Source organism: Callospermophilus lateralis, chromosome 5 (genome assembly GCF_048772815.1).
Source record: "Callospermophilus lateralis isolate mCalLat2 chromosome 5, mCalLat2.hap1, whole genome shotgun sequence".
Lineage (NCBI taxonomy): Eukaryota > Metazoa > Chordata > Mammalia > Rodentia > Sciuridae > Callospermophilus > Callospermophilus lateralis.
Genome location: NC_135309.1, coordinates 67,687,673 through 67,702,329, shown reverse-complemented (window position 1 = coordinate 67,702,329; position 14,657 = coordinate 67,687,673). Strand labels below are relative to the sequence as shown.

General features: G+C 42.9%; 1 protein-coding gene across 2 annotated transcripts in view; it reads left to right on the top strand.

Moving 5' to 3' along the window:
* The window catches only part of Sh3rf2 (SH3 domain containing ring finger 2), a 128,094-nt gene that overhangs the window by 93,306 nt on the left and 20,131 nt on the right, over positions 1-14,657 (top strand). Inside the window, exons 7-9 of one of the 2 annotated variants that reach the window (XM_076856766.2) lie at positions 1,294-1,464; positions 9,617-9,831; positions 13,286-13,644. In XM_076856766.2, the coding sequence (XP_076712881.2) occupies positions 1,294-1,464; positions 9,617-9,831; positions 13,286-13,644 (745 nt within the window). Of the gene's footprint in view, positions 1-1,293; positions 1,465-9,604; positions 9,832-13,285; positions 13,645-14,657 lie in introns of both variants that reach the window. The other variant, XM_076856765.2, reaches the window with a different exon arrangement.

Sequence of the window (14,657 nt, the reverse complement as noted above, 5' to 3'; positions counted from 1 at the left end):
CCCAGGTCCCTAGTACAGAGGAGTCATCTCTGCTAGCCGGATGCCATCGAGCCTCCCATGCCCAGACCAGAGAAACAACTCCCCTTCCTTTACCACCTTCAAAGGAAATAGTGATGCAAAACACAAATTAGCAAGCCACAACATCTTAGCTCATTATTTTGCAAAAGCAGAAAGAGACTATAAGATTATATACCATTACACCTCTGGGAGATTGCTATTGAGCAATCTCTATTGTTTTTCTTCAGATTCAAAACACTAGGTCATAAATAAATGTTGATTTTGTAATCAGCAAAATATATATATATAACATTTTGGGAAGACAAACAAATTTGTAGCTGAGAACACCGTGACCTCTTTGATAAAGCATCTCAGTGTTTAGAATCTAGGGCATGCTAATGTCTGGCCTGAGGGTCATATTCCAGTGGCCCAAGGTGGGTTATTTCTTGAATAGCATTGGTGGGGCAGCTAATCTCACCTCTTCAGCCCCAGTGGCACTATTCCCTGTTGTCTTCCCTGACTCTTACCTAATGTTACCCGCTTGAGTCCCATGTGGGCTTTAGGATACAATGTCTCTGCTTTAGCCAGAGGCCATTTTTGCCCATTGCAACACCCTGTTCTCCATCTCACCAAGCAGTCTGTGTTTCACTGTGTGTCAAAAAAGAGAGAAAATTAACCTCTGCCTCCTACTTCCCAATGTTTGCTTTTCTGCCTACATTCAGGTAGCTCCTTGGGCCATTCCTGGAGTCAGACATCCCCATGCTCCCAGTCACAGGGGTGGATCAGAGAGTTCTGTGTTGACTTCTCACTCCCCTGAGCCTTGCTGGTTATGAGCATTCTCTTGGAGGACACATTACACTGTCGTGAAAAAGCATCCTTCCACTGTCATGGAAGACCATTACTTGTAGGTTTGAGACTCATCTCTGTTACCAATCCTTGGTCACCTTTCTCCATTTGAGGCCAGTTTACCAATCGTTTTAGTACCAATGTTGGCCTGTATTAGTGATCTGTAGCTGTGTGGTGCTCTATGGAGAAAGAAAAGGAAGATGGAGAAGGTCGCACTCCTCCCCCTCCATGGCTGTTTTTCAACCAGGCTTACCATTTTTATCTGTCGACATGATGAGGTTCCCCCCCCCCTTTTTTTTTTTTTTTTGAAATTTCCATTTTAAAAGGTTGTTAATGCTAACCACTGGGTTGCTGCACTCTGGGGTTCCAACTACCTCTGCCATTGGCAGGCTTGATGCTCTCCACCAGGCACGTCCCCTTCTTCCCTCACCGGTCCCCTGTGTCTCCCAGGTTTGTAGCCCTACACTCCTACTCAGCCCATGGACCGGACGAACTGGACCTGCAGAAGGGAGAAGGCATCAGGGTCCTGGGGAAGCACCAGGATGGCTGGCTGAGGGGCATCTCCTTGGTCACGGGGCGAGTCGGCATCTTCCCAAACAACTATGTCATCCCCATTTTCAGGTGTGTGCCTCCCAATCTTAGGCATCAGGAGGTTGCTTCATCCCAGACCAGAAGCCTTCTGTGGGTCGGAGTGATGGAGACTCAATTATCTTTCAGAGTATAGGCCAAGAAGTAGCCTTTGCCCTTGTACCCTCCTAACTCTTCAAAGAAACACACAGCAAAAACAGTTAACTATCTCACAGCTCGGGGGAGTTGACAGGCACTTTGTCTCTTTTAATTAACTCACTGGCTATACCCAAGGATCTTGTGTTTGTCATTTTACAGGTGAGGGAACTGCTATGCAGAGTTAAGAAGCCTATTGAAGAGCTAGATTTCAGGTTTTCTTCTGCCTAAGTCCCAGAAGTCCCACATCACACCCCAACACTCCATCTAGTGGAATAACTGGGAAATGTGGGCAGACGACTTCCCAGAGCATCTTGGGAACGTTCTCAGGATGTTAGACCATCAGGTAGAGTTCCATGGATTCAGACCACCACTCGCCCACCCACACTCCGACAAAAATGCTAGTTACCCCACAGTGCTCTTCCTACCAGTTTTTCCCAACCTTTTCTTTTTTTCCACTTCACAGCATATCTATTGATTTCATTGATCCAATTTATCCTGTCACCTCACATGGCCACAATGCACATAGTCCCCAGAACTACCCATGACTCCTCCTTCTTCTACCCCCACATCAGCCCAGGCAAAGCCACGAGACGGGGAGTCCGTAGAACACTGCCTTTACGATGTACTGGAGGGCCTCAACTCCAGGGAAAGTGATTGGACCCTGGGTGGAGGAGGTGTTCTATCTAGAGTCATACGTCCACTTTGGGAGATCTTCACTTGTTGGGCCCTTTTCTGAAGGTGGTGAGGAAACATCAAACTGCATCACGGGAGAAACTGATGAAGACACTTGGGTCATTTAACCTGCAGAAGACAAGGGACAGAGGAGTCCTAGTAGATTGTAAACCAGGAAGATTTGTTGCATGAAGGGGCAGTACAGTAGACTAGGAGGTTAGTTGGAGAGAAGGATTTGATTCAAAGAAAGTCTGCATTTTCTAACCCATAGATTTTCCACCAGGCTAGCTGGCACGGTAGAGAACACTCTTTCTAGAAAGAGTGCAAAGTCTAGGTTCTCGCAGATCCAGGGATTACATAAAAATATTTTTTCACATGGCAGAAAGTTGGAGTAGAAGATCCTAGTTGTTTCTTTCGATGAAAGGTTCTTGAAATTTATTAAAAAGTTCTAACTACCAAGAGGCAAACTAATGGGTTCTGTAACTGATGCTCTCAGTCATTACTTCAGTAAATATTGAGTGCCAATTATGTTTCAGGCACCTTTCTAGGCACTGTAGAAATACCCATGAACAAAATATGTAGAATTTCTGCCCACAGGAGCTTATGATCTAGTGTGAGAGAGATAATGAACAAGATAAACAAGTAATACATATTGTGTATTAAGGGCTAAGAAGAAAAATCAGGAGAGTGGGATAGAATTTGTGTAGAGGTAGGTTATAATTTTAGATGGGTTGACCAGGGATGACCTTACTCAGAAATAAGAAGGAGGAGTGAAGGAAATAAAGATGTGAACCATGTGATTCTGTGAGAGAAGTGGATTCTAAGCCAAAGGAACAGCAAGTACAAAGGCCCTAAGGCAGGAGTGGCCAATGGAATCGGATTGGAACAAGGGAGGAGGAGAATAGTAGGAGATGAGGTCATCTAGAATGTCCTAGGTCATAATGAGGGATTTCATTTTAACCCTATTACAGAGTTTTAATAGAGGAGTGACATGAATCTAACTTACATTTAACCAGAATATCTCTTTCTGCTGGGAATTTCGAACTAGCAAGAGAATAGACTAGAGAGAAAATAGTAAAAACAGAAAAACTAGTTAGGAGGATATTGTAATAATCCTGGGGAGAGATGATTGTAAATAGAACCAGGGCATTGTGAAGTGGATACAGTCCAAAGTGGACAGATGCTGCAAGTACCCTGAAGTTAGAGGCAACAGGATTTTCTAAGAGTTCAAACATCAGATGTGAAAGAAGAGAGTATTCGAGGTGAGTCTCCGTTTTTTGCCTTGGCTGGCTGTAAAAGGGAGTGAGTGGCCTTTTACTGATGGTGATGATGAAAACGGTAAGATGGGAAGATGGAGCTATGGGGAAAGCAACAGCTTAGTCTGCAGCAGACTAAATCAGAAAGGCCCATTAGTAATCAGAATAAAGACGTTGGTAAGTTGAATATACAAGTCTAGCATCTAAGAGAACGCTCCAGGCTTCAGATGGTATTTAAAGCCCTAAGATTAGATGAGGTCATCATCATAGCATCATTTCTATCAAGAGACCAACAAAGAGCCAGAAGCTACAGTCTTCAAGGAATGAGAGGACACACAGCCCCTGAGGATGAACAATGACCACACAAGGTGCAGGGGTGGGTGTAGAGTCTGATGATACGAGTCAAAGCCAGAAAATCTTGAAGAGGATGGGGAATGATTTAGAAGTGACAGGAGCAAGGTGAATGCCTATTCTAAATCAAGAACCATTGCTTCCCTGAAATCTAACTAGAATTGTCCAAGGCTCATGCCTACAGGTAGAGCATTTGCTTCTACATTTAACTCTAGGCCCAGTCCTGGCTGTGCCATCAGAGAACCTTAGAATAATGGTGATCAGATATAAGCAGATATAAACTGAAAGTCTCCTAGAGAAACCAGGACATATGGGCACCCTAACTAGAATGCATGTAGGTCTTTATCCCCATGGATCTCAAGGCTCCCTGCCTCTCCTCTTTGGCTCTTCTCCTGGATGACATGTTATGCTCTTGGGCAAGCCATGAGCTTCTGTTCTCATCCCCTCTGAGGTGAAGGTACGTGAGACAGTAGATGGAATCTCAGCACCATGGATTACCACTGAGTCCTCCCTCCCTGCTCAGAGAAACCTGAACATGTGCACAGCTTGAGCTGCTACTAATGTTGGGACATGATTTTTCTTATGTGGAAGCAGCACTCCCAAGAAGAATAAGTGCCTGTCAGAGAATATACTCCTAAGGGTTATTAGGTGACAGAGAATCCATGCTTTCCTTGGTGGTCTTTCTGATATAAAGAAAGTTCCCATTCCCACTGACCTTGGATTTGAATGACAAATGCTCAAGTTGTCTACCTGGGTGCAGCTAAGCCATATTCTTAGCCAGCCCTTCTACTGTGGGAAGTTTCATTCTTCCCACGTCTCAGGACTGAAAAATGCTGTCCTTTGTCAGCTGAGTTTCTACTACTGTTAATAAGTGATGTGGGTGAATGTAGTGGGTTGGGCCACATGGGCAAGCCTCTCCTTTCTGTTCTTTGGTTCTGTTTGACTTTTTTCCACCAGGTGGAAAACCTCCCTTGTCTTTGTTTTCTGTTTGTAGTGATGGCTTGCACTGCCATCCAATCTTCTTAGTAGTGCATAGTGCAGCCTTTTGTAAAAGTAGCCAGGGCTGAGAGAGGTAGATGCACCCTGAGCACTGGAAACTTTACACTTGTTAGCATCATCTCTTGTGAACTGAGCCAGCCAGAGTATGGAGATTAATTTAGAAAAGGATTGACCAAAACTGACCAAAACATCAAAGTTTAGAGTTAAGATTCAACAAGTGGGCCTTTTAGCTACTAAGAGTCAAAAAGGCTTCTGTGCTAGTCTGTTCCAGCCCTCTAGACTAAATGGTGGCACCAGCCTATACAGTTCTTGTTGACCACAACTAAATCTTTGCCACAATGAAGTTTCTTCCCAGATCCTGGAGACATCCATGAGCTCAGGTTGTATAGAACATTTGTCAAATTTTCAAACTTGTCATCTGTCCAACATCCAAACCCCTTCTTTTTTTTTTTTTTTTTTTTGGCACTAAGTATTTAACCCAGTGGTGCTCTACCACAGAGCCTGTTTAAATTTTATTTTAAGACAGGTTCTCACAGATTTGCCAAGACTGCCTTTGAACACACGATCCTCCTGCCTCAGCCTCCTATTATAGGTGTGTGTGGAATTATAAATGTGTGCCAAGATGCCTGACCAAACCTCTTCTTTCTATTTTACTTTTTATTTTTTATAATTGTAGATGGACAGCATACTTTATTTTATTTATTTATTTTTATGTGGTACTGAGGATAAAACCCAGTGCATCACATGTGCTAGGCAAGTAGTCTACCACTGAGCTACAGTCCCAGCCCCCAAACCCCTCCTTTTTTTTTTTTTTTTTTTTTTTTTTTTTGCAGGGCTGGGGATTAACCCAGGGCCTTGTGCATATGAGGCAAGCACTCTACCAACTGAGCTATATCCCCAGCACCCCCCCTAAGCCCCTTCTTAATAGCACCAATATATCTTTGAACTGCCTTCTTCGTGTGTCATCTTGGTAGGAGGAAGATGTTTCCTCTCTTTTCAGAGACCAAACAAACCCAATCCTCCTTTTCCTCCTCAACCCTGCATGCAGCTAAGGGTCAAGATGAGCCAGGCTCCCTTTTGGGACTTTGACACTTGAACAGGAGAGGGAAGATGCTGGCAAGGTGGAAAACCTAGCACAGTGAGGGCACCAACAGCAGCATTTGATCTGTGGCTTCCTCCTATAGATTCCTCTAGCCCTCTGCACCCTCCTCAGATCTGCTACTAAGTTCTTTCCTTCCCCTCCTGCCCTCCCAATAATTCTCTTCTGCCCAGTTAGCCAGGATATTTTTTTTTCTTGCAGTCTTCCCAGATACATATGCCTACCCAAGTAGCCTTATGGGTGGAGAAAATTGACAAGTGGATTGCCACTCCTTGGCCTTTAACTCTCTGCACAGACTATATCAAGATGGTCAAGTCCAACCTTTCTCCTTGCCAGGAAACTGCTGCCAGTGGTGAGCCCAGAAGAGCTGCTCTTTGTAGGACACCTTTTGAATATGGGGCAAGCTCTTAAGGACAACATACCAAACAGACAAAAGGACACAGGGACATGCTCAATGGAACAAATTAGAAGCAACATCCACTCCTCCCACTTAAGTCCAAAATGCTTTTCTGTCTCCTCTGGAAAATAAGGACATAATGTCTTCAGTTTGGGATGTCATGGGGCTTAATTAATACATTTCAGCAAAGTGCTTTGATGTTGGGGAAAAAAGTGCTAGGTAAGTGTTGAGCTTTTTGCCAAGAGACATAGAGTAACTCAGTATTGCATGGGAGACTTGGGATTTGGGAGTTCCTGGAATCTGGCCCAGTACTGGGCTCAAGAAAAAAAATGAGTTCAGACCTCAGTCCATAAACAGCCATTCAAAGAAGGGACTGGTGGAATAAGGCTGGCTTGGGCCTAATTAGCTGTATTCCATTCTTGCTGCCGCTGCTACTACTGGAAACAATTTTGAAACCTGTCTTTCCTGTTGCTGATCCACTTTGCAGTATCCAGCTCTTTGTAGCCTCTGTTCAAAAGACAGATCAGTTGTGCTCTGCCATGGAGCTCGTGCTGGGGATTCCTTACCTTTGCCCAGATCTCATCTCCAGAATACAGTCTTATCTCTCACTGGTGGACAGTCTCACTCCTCTTTATGCACCACACCATCATGGGGACCAGGTGGGCTGACAGCTGTGGATAGAAGGTCCTTTCTGCTAGCATCAGTTCTTATAGTATCTGGCTGCATGTACTTTTGAGGCAGGTGCAGGACACAATTAAATAATGCTTTGCCTATCTTTACATGATACTGGCTCATTATTAAACCATATCCTACATCTAGATAACCCAAAACATCTCCACCAGAAGATTCCTAGAGCTTATAAATGTGTTTAACAAAGTAGTAATATATAAGATCAACACCCATAAATCAATAGCTTTGCTATATTCCAACAGTGATTCAGCCAAGGAAGAAATCAGGAAAACCATTCCAGTCACAATAACCTCAAAAACAAACAAACAAAAAAACCCTTGGGAATTAATCTAACCTAGGAGATAAATGAGGTCTACATTGAAAATTACAGAATACTGAAGAAAGAAATTGAAGAAAATTCTTCGAAGATGGAAAGACATTCTATGTTATTGCGTAGGCAGAATAAATATTGTCCAAATGACCACACTATCAAAATCAATATACAGATTCAATGAAATCCCCATCAAAATACCAATGACACTCCTCACATAATTAGAAAAAACAACTCTTAAATGTATTTGGAAGAATAAGAGACTCAGAATAGCCAAAGCAATTCTAAGCAAGAAAAGCAAAGCAGGAGGCATTTCAAAACTTGATCTGAAATTATACAAATGTAACAAAAACAGCATGGTATTAGCATCAAAATAGACATGAAGACCAATGGAACAGAATAGAAGACACAAAGACCAATTCACATACCTACAGCCACCTGATATTTGACAAAGGTAGTTTAATAGAAGATATATAGATATATATTTTGAAGAAAGGGTAGCCTTTTTAACAAATAGTTCTGGGAAAACTGGATAGCTATATAGAAAAATAGAAGTAGACCCTTATCTCTGACCCAGCACAAAATTCAAATTGAAATGGATCAAAGACTTAGGAATTAGTCCAGAAATATTACAGCTGCTAGAAGAAACAGGGTCAACACTCCATTATGTAGGTGTTGGCACCAACTTCTTTAACAAGAGCCCCAAAGTACAAGAAATAAAATTAAGAATAAATAGGATGCCATCGAACTAACAAATTTCTGCTTGGGAGAAAATCTTTGCCACCTGCACCTCAGAGCATTAATCTCAATAATATACATATATAAATAACTCAAAAAACACCAAAACCCCACAAGTAACCCAATCAATAAATGGGCAAAAGAATTAAAGAGAAACTTCTCAAAAGAAGAAACACAAATGGCCAACAAATATAAGAAGAAATTTTCAGCATCTTTAGCAATCAGGGAAATACAAAACAAAACTACACTAAGATTTCACCTCACTCCAGTCAGAATTGCAATGATCAAGAATATGAACAATAATAAATGCTGGCGAGGTGGTGGATAATGGTACAGTTGTACATAGTTGGTGGGACTGCACACTAGTACAACCACTCTGGGAAGCAGTATGGAGATTCCTCAAAAAACAAGGAATCAAACCAATCACTATATGACCCAGCTATCCCACTCCTTGGTGTTTTCCCAAAAGACCTAAAATGGGCATACTACAGTGATACAGCCACCTCAGTGTGTACAGGAGTACAATTCATACTAGCTAAATTATGGAATCAGCCCTAATGCCCACCAATAGATGAATGGATTAAGAAACCATGGTGTATATATATATACAATAGAATTCTTCTCAGCCATAAAAAAGAATGAAGTTATGGCATTTGCCAGTAAATGGATGGAAATGGAGAACATCATGCTAAGTGAAATTAGCCAAACTTAGAAACTCAAAGGTTAAATGTTTCTCTCATATACAGAAGCTAGAGTCAAATAAAGGACAAGCAAAAGTCTAGTCGAATAGAGGAAGGGAAATGGCAGAGGGGAGAAGAGGACAAGAGGGAAATTAGATTAATTTCCATGCAGTGTGAATTTGTTGGGATGAACCCAGGTATTGTCTATAACTATCAAACTCTAATGAGAGAGAGAGAGAGAGAGAGAGAGAGAGAGAGAGAAGGAGAATTGAGGGGAAGTGCCTACCAGAAACCTAGAGACATTGACAGAAAGGAAGCCAGGACCTTGGTTGCGTTTGCTCTTTCCAGGGAATTAGCAGAGACTACTTAATCAACAGGTGACAGGATGATTGATGGACCACTCAGGAGGAAATGTGATGTGGTGGCTAGATTGGGTAAACGGAAAAGAAAGGCATGGGAAATGACAGCCACTGCCAGAGCAGTTCAGCGAGCTTCAGGCTAGAACTAATGGCTAAGGAATTGTTGTTTTATAAAACTTTAATGCTGTTCTTAAAAATCAGAGCCCAAGGCTGAATTATCAGTGTCTTTCAGATACATGCCTAGAGTCTACCTGCTGCTTTGGTTGGTTTATTTCTGGCAGAATTCAAGTCTTCCAGCTCCAGCAGGGTCTCAGTATGAAAGTGTATAGTAGGAAGAAGCGGGGAGTGGTCACATTTGGTATGTGGTTGATTGCTGATGGCTTTTTAAAGTAAGACTCTTGAGTGAATATTTCTTTCTCCCATTCTTCTCTCTCTCTCTCTCTCTCTCTCTCTCTCTCTCTCTCTCTTAACATTCAACAACTAGAAAGACCTCTAGTTTTCCAGATTCCCGGAACCCTGGTCTCTATGCCACTTGGACGTTATCCACCTCCTCTGTGTCCTCCCAAGGCAGCATTTCAGAAGGTGATCCCCAGCAAAGCCGTCCCTTCAAATCCGTCTTTGTGCCCACCACAGTAGTCAACCCTGTGAAGAATGCAACTGGAAATTTAGGACAAGGGTCTCTTCGGAAAGGGCGGAGCAGCATGAGAAAGAGTAAGTGGTGGCACAGAGGTATGTGCCTAGGGTTAGCCGATAGCAGTGGGGTGCAACCCCAGGTACACAGGGTGATTTTCACTAAAGCAAGATCTTCTTGGCTTTAAGATGAAATTTTGCAATTCCCTAATACGTTGATTTACTAAATGATCAACTGGAGGTCCCTGTCCTGAGTCACTTTTTGCATGCACAGTGAATGGCTGGGATGATAGTCCTAAGTGTCACACAGCCAAGGTGAATGTTGGTTCTTATTAAGACAGGCTGACCAAACCTTTGCTGGGCCAGGACTTCCCAAACTATGCTCTAGGGAAGCCCCCAGGTTGTGGGTGCTCCAGGGCTCAGGAGAAGAAGCAAGAATTGAGCAGTGCTCAAGAGTCCCTGCTATTTATGTAATGCATGCACAGGATTAAAAAATTAGAGCATAAAAGGTATACAAAGCAGGTTTCCCTTATGTCCTTAACCCTCAGTTTGAAGTTTTTTCTAGATAGATAGATAGACACACCAATCAGTCACATTCATCACACTGCTCTGCACCTTGCTTTTATTTTTACCTACGTAACATATACACTTCAATATGGCAATACATACAGACCTGTCATTTCAAGAACTATGCTTTTATCTCTCAACATATTAAACTTCTAAATAAGTTTCCATTTTCAGGGATTCTGAGAAGTGTCTGAATCTCTCTTCTACAAAACATCAAGGTTTTCTTCATCTGTAACCAGCCAAGTGCAGTAAATATGATTTCCTGATTTAAACTAGGCTTTGCAAACCCTCTTGCAGTCTTAACCAAGTGGTTTAACAAATTTAAACAAATGATTAGACTTGAAAATATAATATGAATAGTTTGGGAAGAAGAGAAACTTGTGGGATGATATGCCATGTGGGGAAATTTCCCAAGATAAAGAAAGCAAATATCTCCCCTCTGTTCTGTCCCTGTGTTTCCCACTTCCCTGGTCACCAGGCTCACTGCTCTGGTCACTTAATTCCACCCAGCTGTACCTCCTGCCTTTGCCTCCTGCTCCTACCTCTTCCTCCCCTCTCAACACACACACACACACACACACACACACACACACACACAAACACAAAATAAGTAATTCCATCACAATAGCCTTGGGAAGTTACTAACCTCGTCAGTCTTAAGTGTTCTCACTTGTAAAATGGAAATAAAAATAACACCTGCCTCATCAGCATCACTATATGGATCTAATAAAATAATCTGAACAACATCAGTATAGTGCCTGGCACAGAAGCTCTCAAGAAACATTTGCCTTTTCAAAAATTGTATCATTTTATTAGTAAAATAACTTTTATTAGTAAATAAATTGTATCATTGCTGCTACAACTAAAGAGTTTAGTCCATCCAGAGCATGAATTCGTTTGGGGTTGAAAGAGTTCACTCTCATTCTGGACCAATGAGGAATGCAGAGAATTCGGCCCATCCTCAGTGGCTTGCAATTTAATACACTCTCTGTCACCTGCACATAAATCTTTTTTTTTAAGAGAGAGAGAGAGAGAGAGAGAATTTCAATATTTATTTTTCAGTTTTTGGCTGACACACATCTCTGTTTGTATGTGGTGCTGAGGATCGAACCCGGGCCGCACACATGCCAGGCGAGCTCGCTACCGCTTGAGCCACATCCCCAGCCCTGCACATAAATCTTGATCGGCTTGAAGCTCTGACTGCTTGCATTATATTATGCACATGCAATAAGAAAGCACTCAATCTTTTGAAAATTAGAAGCTCACAAGATAAATAGGCAGGAAGACGATTTTTCACATGTTTATGGGCACCTGAAGACATGCCTGCCCAGTGTTGCTTTGACTTCCCAAGTCCCTGAGGCTTTCTTTTTCTCCCTTTTCCCAAGGTGGGGCTGGTCAAGCTATCCATCTCCCCAAAGCGAAGAGAAATGACAGGAGAATTGACCATGTGCCCCTCACAGGACTGTCAGTGAAAAAATAAATGTTCAAACTGAAAGGTCAGACTTGTGTAAATGGTGGCGGGCTTGCTAGCAGCAAGCAGCTGAAAACACCAACTGTGTTTGGTGAGCCTTCTGCGTTTCATGTTCCCATTTGGCTTGACAGAGAGCCACAGAGCAGAACTTGGCCTTGGCTCAGACCTTCTGTGCTAGATGCAAACAACTTTGATTCAAACATGTGTCCATGGGGTGTCATGAAAGACTAACAGTTCTGGATGGGACATTCCTATGCCTCTCCAAATACTGGGAGCCCTTTGGGAAATGTCCCACAGTGCTTCTCAGGGGGTCTTCCTGACAGTCCCAACGAATCCTGGGTTCTCCAGGTCACCTACAGGCCATATGCAGAAAAGGTGGGATCTCCCGTCTTTAGAGAACTTCAGGGAAAGGAATGGCTTCTTTATGCTGACGAAGGACTAACTCAATGTTAAAGAAAGAAGAAGAAAAATGAGTTCAGGAAAGGGTGAAACCAAACTCTTGAACTTTGAATTTTCAGGTTATGTGGTTCTTTACCCCAAATAATGATAGCTAACAAGAGTGGGGCACTCTTACATTCCGGCACTGTCTGACTACTACTATCATAAGATGAGATCCTCACCACATCCTATGATGAGCTGTTATCATCTCCAGTTAACAGTGAGGGTACTGGGGGAGAAAGGTGTGACTCTCCTCTCCTGATTTAGGTCATGAGACCTTGCAAAGCTCACGCACACGCAGCCCTAACTCCAGAATGACATTTCTGAATCGGCCTCCGCCTGGAAGATTCTGCCCTGACTAGTCATGTCTGGTCTGGCACATGCACTGTTATTTCCACTCACCCCTGAATCCCCCCACAAAAAGCGTCCTCACCATCTCATGACTAAAGCTTCTGCTAGAACTTTCTGATGCAAGTAGCTGATTAGAGTCCTCTGGTCCCCTCTTCTCTCTCTTTTCTTCTTTCCCTCCCCCTTGTCCTTCTCAGTTGTCTGTCTCTTGTGTTTCTCAATTGCTGTTTTCTTTCTGTGTCTGGCTCTGTCTTTCATTTCCTCTTTGGTGTGCCTGCTTCTCACTGCAAAGCTGTCTTTGTGTCACTCTTCTTCACACTCTGTCTTAAAGGCCTAGAGGGAGAAAGTAGGAGAGTGTGAACATAAGTGTGTTTGTGTGTGTGTGTGTGTGTGTGTGTGTGTGTGAGAGAGAGAGAGAGAGAGAGAGAAAGAGGTGAATGGAAGCAATAGTCCTTCTGACAACACACACACACACACACACACACACACACACACACACACACATTAAGCTAGCCAGTTACTTGCTGCCAGCAAACAGCACTAAAAAAAGAATAAGGTCACCTTTGAAAGACCCCAGGAGAATGTGAGCTCAGTCAAATTAGGAAAGCACTTGACTATTCTGGGATATCAGGACACACTGCTTACCCAGCCCTGACCCAACCTGCTGTCAGCCACCGCTGTTGCTGATATCTCTGTCATATAATCCCCTAGATGGATCCCTGCAGAGATCGGTGCAGTCAGGGATCCCCTCCTTCATGGTGGGTTCCCTCAGGCGCAATCCCACCATGGTGGTACAGCCTCAGCAGTTCCAGTTCTACCAGTCTCAGGGGATCCCGTCCTCCCCATCAACGGTAGTGGTGGAGATGGGACCCACACCAACTCCAACTGGGGAGCCTGCCCTCACCTGCGTCAGCAGAGGCAGCGATGCCAGGATCCACTCGACAGCCAGTTCAGTCATCATGGAAGGCAAGGAAATCCCCATCAAGAGTGAGCCTCCGCCAAAACCACCCGCATCTGCCCCACCATCAATCCTGGTGAAACCAGAAAACTCAAGAAATGGCACCGAAAAGGTAGGAATAAAATCACAGGGAACCTGACTCTAGCTCCCAACTTTTTACACTGTCCCAGCTCCTGAGATCTTAGTGTTGGTAGCCAAGGACCCAAAGTTGCATCCTCAAAACTATTCTGACACCCAACACCCCCACAGCCTCACACCTTCCCCTTCCTAGATGTGTTACTGATTCACCTTTATTCTTCACAAATATTTTGTACATATTTCTTTTGAGACCCAGAGGTGGCTTGAAACAAAACTGATTGTGGCATCAGACAAAACTTGATTTAAATTCCAGCTCTGCTGCTTGCTGCCTGGGTAGATTTAACCAAAACACTTCACCTTTCAAGTATTTATTTATTTACTTACTTACTTACTTACTTACTTACTTATTTTTTGCCTAATCCACAAAATGGAGATAACAGTTGATAATGGCCACATAGGTTTAGAGAATTAAATGGTGTTAAGGTATGCGAAGTCCTCGCATCATAATTGACACATAATTATTCATCATGTCAAAGAGGTAATAGACACATCAAGATCACTCCAAATAACTCCAACAACTAAGCCATTGTGACCTCTGTGGCAGAGGTCAGATTGATTAACTTCTAATATGATTTCTTTTTTCCATGAAATTCAATCCTGGTGTCCCCAAATGAGAATCCATGTTTCTTCTTACTGCTTGACTTTCACCATATCTAGCTGGGGTCTGGGGACTTACTAAACACTTATAGTTTGAAGGTTATATCTAATAACTTGAGTTTTTGCACTAGAAGACATGAGGTTTTGTAACATCTAAAGCAATAAGGCTGGTGGAAAGGAAGAGATGATATAGAGAAATTTAGGTGATGCTCATTGTTATCTTCTAGTTTATTTAACATCATTATTGCCACCAGATCACCACCATCACGCATCATCACCACCATTACCAACACCATCACCACCATCCTACCATCATTCACCCCATTCCCCCACAAAATGGAAAGAGTCTGAAGTTTCCTCCTGTTTCTAAGTAGTTAATAATTATTAACT